The 11,814-nt window shown below is 48.9% G+C and overlaps 1 protein-coding gene across 3 annotated transcripts in view; it reads left to right on the top strand.

Annotated features, from left to right (window-relative positions):
• The first annotated feature begins 1,566 nt into the window (after window positions 1-1,566).
• Window positions 1,567-11,814, top strand: part of HIPK2 (homeodomain interacting protein kinase 2) — a 184,148-nt gene continuing 173,900 nt past the window's right edge. For 2 of the 3 annotated variants that reach the window (XM_026512021.4, XM_026512011.4), the window contains exon 1: window positions 1,567-1,784. In XM_026512021.4, the coding sequence (XP_026367806.1) occupies window positions 1,766-1,784 (19 nt within the window). In that variant the 5' untranslated portion in view covers window positions 1,567-1,765. The remainder of the gene's footprint in view (window positions 1,785-11,814) is intronic. The other variant, XM_026512029.4, reaches the window with a different exon arrangement.

Raw genomic sequence — 11,814 nt, 5'->3', positions numbered from 1 at the left:
ACCCAGATGGTGTCTGAGGCTCTTTCTAGCAATGGTAGTCCAGGATTCTGCAAATGTGAATAACATTAGGCTCAGAGAAGCAGTAGGAAGTGTAGCATATGGATATAGGGGTGAAGAAAATGGCAGAGTCAAAGGTCACCCTGAGAGGAAGGGGGAACTAATGGGCCACCAACCTAAGTGTGTGAAAGGGCTTGCCTTTTTTCAGGGGTTGGTGGGGGGGAGCGTCAGGGGGTATGGAGGCTGGGAAGGATACGAAGTAGTGAGAAAATCATGACTTTGTTTTTAAGAAAGTTACACAGTGATCGTTACTGTCCAGCCCCCGAAGTATAGATTTTAAACTTTTTTTTAACCCGTGGCCCACAGTAGGAAATGGAATTTACATCATGGTCTGTACAGTTGCCCAGTATATGTAACTGAAACAAAAGGATTCTGAAACCATAGTTACCCTCACTAAGGACAATGGATCCTAATATTGTCTATGCCATTGCACTGCATTTTTTTAAGGTGGTCGCCATCCACTGAACTGATTTTATGATCAGTTAATGGGTCGCGACCCACAGCTTCAAAAACACTGCCTAAGCGTGGACTCGAGTCTTCTTAGTTGGAGGCGACGGCAGGGCATCCTATCAAAGAATCCAGGAGGCAGCTGAAGTGAACCTGGAGAGACTCCTGGGCGGGGGAGAGTTTAGAGGATGTTTAGTTGAAGCCCTGATCGGAGCGCGAGGAGCAGAGCCGAGGCCTGGGAACCACGGTCCAGGCGGCGGAGCCAGGCCCCCGCAGGACTCTGCGGACGTGAGCGTGGCGTGCAAACCAGATTCCCGCAGGGATTCAGCCGCCAGCGGGGGCTGCCTGTCTGAGGCGTGCGCGGAATGGCTCTGCACCTCCGACCTCAAGGGGATTTCAAAAGCTCCTCCCCTCACTCATCCTCCCCCGAGGCCGGCGAGCGCCCACTCCTCCCTTCATTCATTCCACACCTAGCTCAGGGCGAGGCGCGGATTCCCCGCCGGCGGCGCCCCCTGCCCGCCCCTCCCCTCCCCTCTCGCCCCGCTCGCGCGCGCACACAAACTTCTCGCTGCCCCCTCTGCGGACGGGCTGTCTTCGGCCGGTCGCAACTGCACCGCGCGCACCTTGCCCGCGAGCCTCGCGGCGGCCCCGACCACCGCCCGCGCCCCCCAGCCCCGCCCGCGCCCGCCCCGGCCCGCCGCTCCTGCCCTCGGCTCGGCCTTCCCCGCCTCGCATCCGTGCCATCGGCGCTCGATTGCGCGCGGACTCCGCGCTCCGCGGCTCGCTCGCTCGCTCGCGCTCGGCCCGCCGCCCCCGTCCCCCGCCCCCCGCCCCTCCTCCCGGCTCCGCCCGCCCCTCCTCCGCCTCCCGTGCAACTTTTGCCGAAGCCCCCACACACAGCCATGCTGAGCTGAGCTCCGGCCGGGCACTGGCCGCGCGCTGCCCGCCCCGGCTCCCGCCCCACCGCGGACCCGCTCGGGGGCCGCGGCCGCCCGGCCCCTCGGCCTCGGCCGCTGCGCCCGCCCGCCCGGCCGCCCGGAGCCCCGCGCAGGGCCCGGACGCGGCGGCGGCGGCGGCGGCGCCCGGCCCCCTCCCCCGGCGCCGGCCAAGTGAGGCGGTGATGCGGGCGCTGGCGGCCCCGGCTGCGCCGAGAGCGGAGACACAAGCTCAAGATGGCAGATTCCGACTGAGGCTGGGGGGGCCGAGCTCGCGCGCCGCGTTCCCTTCTCCGTTGCCATGAATCGCGGACACCCCGGCCCCGATGGCCCCCGTGTACGAAGGTAAGGGGCGCCCGGCCCGCCGACCCCGCTTGCCCAGCGCCGCCCGGCCGCCGCGGCCCCCGCAGCTTTGTTCTGCCCGCGGCCCCTCGCCGGGCAGCCCCCGGCCCGCAGCCCCCCGGGCGCCCGGCCTCCGGCGCCCCACCCCCGGGGCTTTAACCGGCTCCCGACCCCTCCCCGCCTCCCCCTCCCCTGCCCACGGAATGGCCGGGATCCGGAATTTAACAGGATCTTATTTCCAGGGTGGAGAAAGAGGCGGGGGGGTGGGGGGGGGTGCGAGGGTGGGCTACTGCCCGAAGAAAAGAAATTGGGAGGGGGCGCCTGGGAAAAGACAGACCCATGACTGTGCTTTTCATTTATTTGGAATAAATAAGGTGATGCGGTTTAGCTTTCCTCCCCCCCCACCCCCCAAGAAAATTACCTTTAGGGTGATCTTTCCACTCTGTCCCCGCGGCTCCCCTTTCCACTGCTCTCCACTCCCTCCCCACACTCCTTTATTCTCCGCTAGCCTCTGATTTGGGGGGGGGGGGCTGTCGAATCGGAATGTATGGGGCTAGGTGATGAGAAGGGGGTACAGAGGAAAAGTCCATTTCAGACCCAGGCAGAACAATGAAATTGGCTAAAATCTCCCCGTATTAGCGTGTGTAAGGGAAAATGTAGTTTAGGTTTTCAAGTCGCGGGGGGGGGGGGCGGCCGAGACGTTTCCCTGGGTCGGTCTGGGTAAACGTGCGTGGTGCACCTTCACCTGGCGTGGGGTCATTTTTCTGATTTGACTGTCTTTAGGAAGAAAGAAAAGAACGGAGGGCAAAAGCACTCCACTTCCCCTTGCCCTCCCTCTCTCTTTCGTTTCTCTTCAGTCAGTTCTTGTCAGCTTCCAGCCAGAAATCAAACCAGAATCAACTAAGTTTTTACACTTCGGTGTGTTTTTGTGTGCTTGTAGTAGAAGGAATTTTAAACCGAAGGGTGCCCGATTTTTTTCAGTCATTTCATCGTGAAAATGTTTTTCTTATGAAATCATTGAAATGGCAGCCTTTACATACTTTTAGCGTTGGTCCATCTGGCTTTCTTTCGGTTTTGTTCAGATATTCTGTGGATGAAATAGCAAATGAGAGGGGAAAGGGTTTGTGTGGAGCAGAGAGGAGGGGCGGGGAGCGGAGGTTTTAATCCTTCTATAAATCCCGAGAACAGTGCTGGCGAGTGAGACAGGGAACAGCATTAATAGTTTTATCTCTGTTACAAGAGGCAGATTAAAAAAAAAAAAAAAACCTTATCTGAAAAGAAAATCTGTTATTAGTTCCAGGGCTCCAAATGAATTTGGTTTCTGGATGGAATAAAGTTACCAGTCAGGCCCTGGATAATGAGGCTGTAAATAACCTATGGACTGTAAATATTTTTTTTCAGACTCTCTTAGAAACAAAGGGGCTGTTTAGAAGGCAACAGAGAGATGTTATTCCAGGGGCTTTCCTCTTTGATTCTGAAGAACACAAGGTCCATTTAACCATTCGACAAAACAAAACGAAATTTCTAATCACTCCACCATGCAGAATAGAACGAGCCGGTGGCTCTGTGAACATGCCAGGAGAGCCCATGTCGGGCATTCATTGTTCGTCCGTGTCTATGGGAGGGGGCTACAGTCAATGCTCCCACTGTCTATGGAGTGTTAAAATGAAACAATTTTCTCTTTATTAAGTACCTCCTTGAGACTCCCTCTGCTGGACACTCCGGGTGTGCATTAAGGAGGAAACTTGGCATTGAATTCAGAACTATAGTAAACGGCTGCTTTCCCTTTTACAAGGGGCTGGGTACGTGGGCTTGGGATGTATTTTGTCAGCTTCGTAAGAAGCCTGTCTCCGAAACTGTGCTGGTCCTCTCCCTATCCTTTCATTCTAAATCCATAGGGAATGTAGGCCATACCCCCGAGGCTAAGACTTGGCACTCCTGTTCTGACTACAGTGTTCTTTCGGTGCATTTCACCAGATAAAGAATTGTGGGTGGGTAAGGTGTTAAGGTTTAAGCATAATCGTGGATCTCAAAGGTCTCAGGAGCTCACTTGTTTTTATTTGCAGGCTTCATTCCCCGTTCCAGATGACCTACCTGGTCACCTCTTAACACCCTGGGTTTCACTCAGTCTTACCTGTGTGCTGTCTTAACTGTTCCTACACTTTGTACCCTTCGACTCGGCTGGAGTTTCTGTGCCTCCATCCTCATTTCCCCAGGCTTCCTCCTGTCCCCTCCTCACCCAGTCCAGGCTCACTGGGCGCAAGCTGAGGCCTGGGTCATTTTGAAGGAGACTGTTGGTCATGCTCTAAAACAGACAGGTGACCTCTATAAAGGATTGTGCTGCTGGAGCCTACATTCACTTAGTGTGATGAGTGCTTCTAAGACTCCGGTGACCTCTTTTTTCCCTCCTTGGCGATATCCGCTGGAGTCAGTGAGCCTGATTTTTTACCATATCCCAGTCAGAATGCATGGGCTCCCTGTGTGTATCCTGAAGGAGCAGGGCTTTTCCTGGGGAATTCGCCGAGAGGATTTCTAATCATTTTCAAGCTACTAAAAAAATGGAACATGGGGTTCTTCTCAGGAGCAGTATAATGACAGGTGAGGCATTTCAGCTGGAATTCAGGAGTGCGCCCATTCCTTTAAATGGGGTGCAGTTGCCCCAAGTTGGGGTACTGGGTGAAGGCCTGAATGCAACAGTGGGGCATTCTGAACTGCCAGCTGTTTAGAGAGAAATGCGGTCTTTGAAACAGGGTATGTTTGATAATACAGATTCATGGGTAGCAAAGTGTTACCAGTCTTCTGCTACTTGCTTTTAAGGTTAGGTTTATAAATAGTACATTCATTTTCAGTAACTTGGTACTGATTAAGTTAGACTTCTTTAAAAAGGTTTATTTTCTTTAGAAAGTTAAACATTTGCCTTGCAATTGTGTTTACTCCATCAACTTGCTTAACAAGGCTTTTTTCAATATGTAGTGCAAAGGCCAGCCACATAGGTCTAGATTGCCATGGGTTCTGAATTAGAGGACCCTAAATCCCAAGTTAATCATGTTCCACTGTACCTGAGATGTGTCATGTCACTTAGTATAGGCTTACACAGTCAGACTTCCCAAAACTCTCATACCGAAATCTCTCATCAGATGGGTCTGAAGACACCTACCAAAATGCCTACCAAGAAATGGATTCTGAATCATCTTCCATTAAAAGAATTTGATGACACATGTTCTAAAATATCTTTTCCTGTGTTTGTGTTTTATATTTTTAAAATGAGTAAGTATAAATATTTTCATTCTGACCACTTTTGAGTAGTGAATCAAGGCTCATTAATTTTACCTTCAATTCCGGACGGTGTGGTCCAGTACTCCAGAGAGACCTGGGTTTCAGTCTAGCTGTATGACTTTGGGCGTGTTAACTTAACTTCTCGGAGCTTTGCTGTGTTTATTGTGTGAGGACTCCATTAGAAGTGAGTACCTGTGAAGTGCCTGGCTGTAGTAGGCATTGTGTTAGTATGTGTTAAATCCCTCTATTTTGGGGGGCTGCTTACAGGCATGATGACTCCAGGGAAAGAATAGCCCACAAATAGTTTAGAAAACCAATAATAGCAACATTTCAATTATTAATCTCCTGCTATTCCTCTTCTAGTTTGGGCACCAGCCACAATAAACCCCCTATGGCCACAGAAGAAAGAGCCTTTTTGACCCCCTCTGTGACCTTTCTAGATTTCTATTCCCACTGAGTTTCTGCTGGTTTCAGGTAGAGAATTTCTCACACTCTTTGCCACTTTAAAAATGAGGAAACAAACCGTTAGAGCAGAGTTTCAGGAGCTGCAGCTGTGCCACTGTGAAAGTATCCCGAAGTATGAAAGATAACCTTCGCCCCTGACCAGGATCCGGGCCTCCCCCAGGCTGGCCCGGAAAGGGAGCAGCCAGAGGTGGCTCCAAGGACCTCCTCAGAGGGGCGGCAGCCGCCCAGTCCCAGGCTAGGGTCTGGCTCATCGTGCATTCAACATAAGTGTTCTTATAAGAAAAAATTTCGGTGCCTTATGCAAGTTACAGCTGCTTCTAGTCTTTGTATTTAATTTTTTTTTTTTTTAGTGTTTCTTCATTTCTCTTCCTTCCTCCCATAGAGACTAATCTTGGGGAACCACCTTTGAGGTTTATATGAAACAAAGTAGTGATCAAGGGGGTATGATATGTAACCATTTTTTATTGTTCTCTGAACATGTAATTTGCTCCTGCTTTCTGGTAGTCTTATGATGACGATTCAAGCACTTCAGGTTGCTATCAAAGACGGGATTCAGAATAATGCCAGCCCGACTTTATGTAACCACCAATAGAGTGTGAACTTGAAAGGCCCAAACTCATAATAGTTCCATTTCATATGGCAATACTCTATTGGGGGGAAAAAAAGAAGAAGAAAACGGAAAAGCTGGAGTATAGGGAGGTCTTTATTTTCCTCTAAAAGAAACTGAGATGCCTGCAGTTCACGGCACTAAGCGTGACTTAGGCTCCGTTTAGTCTGTGTGGCACCCTCCACTCCCATGAGCTCACTGTCCTAACAGGCCCCCGAGGTGGGTGCTGTCACCCCCGCTCTACAGACAGGGCACATCTTTAATGAATTCACTTAAAAGCATTTAGGTAGGGTCCCTGTCTTCGAGGAGTTCAAGGGGTATGGGAAGTGAAAGTCAGAAGTACACATGGGCTCCCCGGACCATGGCCTGACTCAATATGGAATGTGTGTGTGTGTGTGTGTGTGTGTGTGTGTGTGTGCGCACCTGTGCGTGCATGTGTGCCAGTTTTTAATTCTTAACATGCTAGTGTTTCTTCACGTGTAAAGGGAAGACCCCATTTCCCTATTTTCTCTTGAAAGATATATTTTTTAGAATTTGGATCAAACAAATATTTCGGAATGTTGGAAATTCCTGTTACAAATTTCCTTAGAAATCACCCTCTCTAATTACCATCTCTTCCTCCTTCATTACTTACATTTTGTATCCTTGTAAATGCAAATATGTTTCTAATTTGCACACGCCACTGGGTGACTTTGTTTTTTGGTATTTAGGGTTCTGTGTTCTGTTGTGAACAGACCCCTGCATCATCCGTGGCTGTTGGAGAATTAATTCCTGGCTTTGCTGCCTGGCTGCGATCTTGTATTCCAGGCGGTTTTGTAGTGCTTATTAGTGAGAATAGAGATTGGGGGTCACTCAGCAGATCTCTCAGGGAGTTGTAGAAGAAAACCCAGCTCTGCCTCTCCGGGGCGTGGAACCCAGGGCAGCAGAGGACCTTGCGGGAAATGTAGTTCATTCTCCTGCCTTCAGGAAGGTGATGTCCGTGACTTGAAATTGTCAGTTCATCGAAACAATTTTTTTCCAGGAAAAGGTCACACTAGGAACCCCCTCAGTAACTAATTCCAGGATTCTGTTAACCCGATTGCCAAGAAATTCCTGGGCCCGCCTGAAATCTCACCTGCCAGCTTTCAAACCTGTTTTCTTTTACTCAGTTCCTTTCTCTAAAACCTTTCATATATTTGAAGATAATAACCGGGTCTCTACAGCTCTTTCCTCTCAGAGCCTGTTCTGCGTCCTCTCTCTCCTCTGAACTGTCTCTGGTTTCTCCACATTAAAAAAAAAAACAAAAAACAACGGTGGTGGTCGAAACCGAATACAGTTCTTTAATAATGGTCTCATTAGTACAGTGTACACAAGAAAAATGACTTCAGGGTTCTTGCATCATTGTGAACCCCTGGAGGGCAAGAACCGAGTCTGATTCATCTTTGTAGCTGGGCGGTTCGTTAAACCTAGTGGGTACTTCATAAATATTTGTTGAATTGACTCTTCCTTTAATATATCTAAGTAATAACTTACATTACACCAGCCCTGGGTTGGTAACTGATAGTTAGCTTGCTCTCACCTCTGTCCTGAGTCTTATCTGCCCTCTGCTCATGTCTAGCCCTCCTTCACCCCAACAGTGCCACCTTCTGCTTGCCTCTGAATGTGCTTGATCACTTTGAATTCACCCCTCTACTTCCAGCTCTTTAGAACCTTATTTATCTCCTACAGATCTGACAGAACGCAGAGGACTCAAGTGTATAAAGTTGAACAGCTCATGAAAGAAGAAAAGAGCACACAAGAATCTTGATGATTCCATGTAATATCAGTTCATCCAGCTTTAGAAAGGACAGTTTGTCAAATTCTTTGCAGATTCTGAGTCAGCTAAAGCCATACCTGTTTTTCCAGGTTCTCTGTGAGGTGTAAGCTAAGTGTTCATGAGAGTGGCTACAAGTCAGCCTTAAGAGCCAGTATTCCTCCCTGTCTTTGGTCTAAAGCCAACGGAAAAGGCAAAAGATACTGATGGATAAGGCCATTCAACCTGTGGCTTTCTGATGAGTGACTTTACCATTAGAAAGTAAGCCAGTGAAATAGTTGCTAGTAAAAAAAAAAAAGCAAACCTTGAAAACAGCAAAATAATTTTGTGGTTTTTACAGCCACTTATTTCTACACATGGCATTGAAGAGATTTGTAGTGTTTTGAAAGTGGTCTGTTTTAGCAATTCTTGCCTAACTTCTTTTGCTGTTGTAGGTTCTGATTAATTAAATGCCACTGTGTTTGAGCGGAATTAAGATTGATTGACTCTTGCATGTGCTAATGCTGTAGACTTCCTAAAACCTTTACCATCAAAGAAAGAGCGCAGTCTAACGTGTGAGTGGACAAGGGCATTTTCCTTCAGGTTCTGCTGCCCATCCTCAGGGAGAGATCACTGCAGAAGCTGCCGTAACTTTGGGTGGAAAAGCACTTTCGGGTCATGCACTTACAGATTGCCTCCTGATGCAGTAAGGTTTGCTTCTGTGTTTTTACCCTTTTCCTCATATCAGTATCACCTCATTGATTCAACCTGTGGAGTTGCTATTCACAATATAAAATGATTTTTCCAAGAGCTTATCATAAGCAAAGTGATCCATCATGCCAGTTCTGTGTGGAACTTTGGGTTTCATAAGGCATTAAAAAACAAATTTTAATGGTATGTGTGCCTGCAGTCCTGTTAAAAGTCCTGTGGTAAGGAGATTTGGAAAACTGGTTTATTGCTGGTTGTGGAAGTATATTCTCTCTCTCTCTCTCCCTCTCTCCGCCCCGCCCCCCCGCCCCGTGAAGAATTTATAGAGCTCTGACAAAAAGCAGCATGTAAATTTTTGAAATTATGCAGAAAGGCAGAGCGTTACACCCTCCTGAGTTCTGTGTGACTGCCCCTCCTCACCAGAATCCAGGCTGATAGCAGCTTCTTGCAGGAAAGTAAATTTCAGGGGAGCTCGTTACAGGCAGAGAGAGAGAGCACGCTTGCACATGCGTTCAGCTTTACCCTCGAACCACTTAAACTTGCAGCTCCAGCACAGTATGCTTACTGTTATGCATTAAGTATGACCTGCACCATCAGGGAAAGATTAATCGATATTCATTATGTTCTGTTAACTGAGACTGGGAGGTTCTCTAATATATTACAGAAATGTTTCGTTTTAGAAAATAGCTAAAGAAACTCTCATTTAATTATACCATGACTTCAGAAAAGGATTTAAGGCTGCCTGAAGGGTTAAATTTCTGGAAGATGGGGAATTAATTTGTGTAGATCAGTTTTGTGGATCAGCTTATTTCCAAGGATGTCGGATAAGTGAGGTACTCCCATACGAAGAGACAACAGAAACAGTCAAAACTCTTGTGCTGGCTTAACAAGGTGAATAAGCAGAGTGCATAATGGGATTCATTTGCAAAGTAATTTTTGCTTGGCTGGAGTGGTAAGCACAAAATAGACCAGCAGACGAGAACGGTAAGTGTTTGGGATCAGTCGTTGAAAGGTTTAAAAGGGGTTCTAATTCAAGAGACATTTTATGGTGTAGAGAAGGGGACCAATGTAATCAAAATGATACTTGAACAAGGTAATTTTTCCTGGCCTGGATATAATAGTGGAATGAGGCAGCCACAGGGTGAGCCATGCTGGGAGGCCGTGTGCTGCCGTGGGAGGTGTGAGCACCGTGGAGATGGAACGGGGGCTCTGGTTGGGGTCACATAGGAGAACATGCATAGAGCCCTTCTCAGTAGGCCTGACCCCAGCGTTCAATACGTATTTGTTCCTTTTCGCTCCTCCCCACACCTTATGGCCATCAGGAAAGCTTGCAGGTTGGCAATATCATGATATTTACCCTGTTTTTCTAAAGAATCTCTTCTTTTTATAGGCTCTCTCACATTCAACATTGAGATCAGGGTATCTTGGGATCTTACCGGGCGCAGCGTAAACCCGGTGGGATCTTCACACACTAGTATCAACCTTTGACACAGGGGAAACTGAGGCCTAGAGCGGTGAAGAGGCTGCCTGCCCTGAAGTCCCTGAGAGAGAAGGGAGGAGGCAGAACTGGGGTTCTCGTCCCCCAGGGCAGTGTGCGTAGAAGGCTCAGAGCACTGAGCGGGGCCCTCCTTGGGCTGCGCTTCCAGCTGGACGTCCAGGGGTCGTGGTTCCAAGAGGCTGTCAGAGCCACTAACCTTTTCCCCCAGACCTACCTGTAAGGGAGCTGCTGAGAGGGGATTCTCCTGGGTCCCCATGCAGCCACGGTGCCTTCCTGAGCTCATCTGGAGGGAGTGTTTCCCCCTTTCCCAAGGAAGGCAAGGTCACCTGCTGTCAGTTCCAGCGCTAGAGTCTTCTCTTAGAAGTTGTTCCTCATGATTCTCTGAGAAAGTTTGCAGCTGTCAGCATGAGCTACTTATTAACAAAAATAGAAAAATCACAGAAACCAGTAGAACCGTGATGAGTTTCAGAGAACTTCAGAGTCCCTTCCAACCATTAAGCAGCTTTTTTTTTTTTTTAAATTCTGATCTTCCAGGTAGTTTAGAGTCATTTTTTTCTCACTGACATGACCAAAACTTGCATCCAGGGGCCCTAGGGAAGGCTGGGTCCCAGGGACCTAGAGCATGTCAGAAGAGCATGGTGCCCAGCCCGTGAGGGGGCGCACCTCTTGACCTGGGGGGACATCCCTCCCCTAGGGGGAGACGGGACTGGGACCTTGAAAGTACGGGGTCCAGGGCTGGAGCCCTGCCCCTCCGCCGTTCTGAGGGCAGTGCTGATAAGGGGACTTCATGCTGTAAAATCTGGGGCAACAAGGCAACTTGAAATGTTTCCTGTTTATACAAGTCATGGCTGGTGATTGCTTCACTGGATATTTAGCTTTCCTTTCTTTCCCTCCTCAACCTTGATCTTATACTCTGCTTGCTCCATAAAGCAGAGTTGATGAAACTGACCCATTTCCTGTTGCTTGCTAAGGTAGCTCAATAACCAGTATGTCCCTCCCACAGTGAAACTTGACTGAGAGCCTAGTAAATCCTGCGGCTTTTCTGTTTCGTCTGTTTGAGCCCTTGAGGTGCACAGCCTCTCCTACTCCTCTCCTTCCTTGATGTCATCTTACCTCTCTGCTTCTACTTATTACTTCCCACTCGTCTGCCCACAGCCAGGCTCCTTAGCCTACCTATTTGTTTTTGGCTTTGTGTATCTTGGCTGTGTATTCACCTCCACATACTTGCAGGTGTGAGGGTCTAACACCCTCGTTTGGGGCCATTTGCGCCAGGCCCTGTTGGGAGAGGTGGTTCTGCGACTTTGGCATCGTCCTTCACCTGGAGGGCTTGTTAAAACTCATCGGGGCCCCGCCCTCACAGTTTCTGTTTCAGTAAGTCTGGGGTGGGGCTCGAGAATTTGCATTTCTAATTGAGAACCCCTGTTTTAGAATGAATGCATTCAGAAGGAAAAATCAGTACCTGTTTAAAATAAGATGGTAGTTGTTTTGATAACAGCTTCCTTAAAGGAGTGAGAGTGGGAGACCTGACATTAGCATTATTTTCAGTTCTCCTGCCCTTCTGTGGCCGAAACTTCCTGAAGCCATAGGACAATGTGCAGATCCAGCCCCTGGCCTTCCTGCCTCTGGCTCAGGAGAGATGAGGCCCCATCTTCTCCAGGGCCTGAGCTACCAGAGTCAGCCAGTCTGTAGCTCATCTGGTTTGGCCCTG

Source organism: Ursus arctos, unplaced genomic scaffold (assembly GCF_023065955.2).
Source record: "Ursus arctos isolate Adak ecotype North America unplaced genomic scaffold, UrsArc2.0 scaffold_3, whole genome shotgun sequence".
Taxonomy (NCBI): domain Eukaryota; kingdom Metazoa; phylum Chordata; class Mammalia; order Carnivora; family Ursidae; genus Ursus; species Ursus arctos.
Note: the sequence above shows the minus strand (reverse complement) of the source record. Positions and strands in the feature narration are given on the sequence as shown.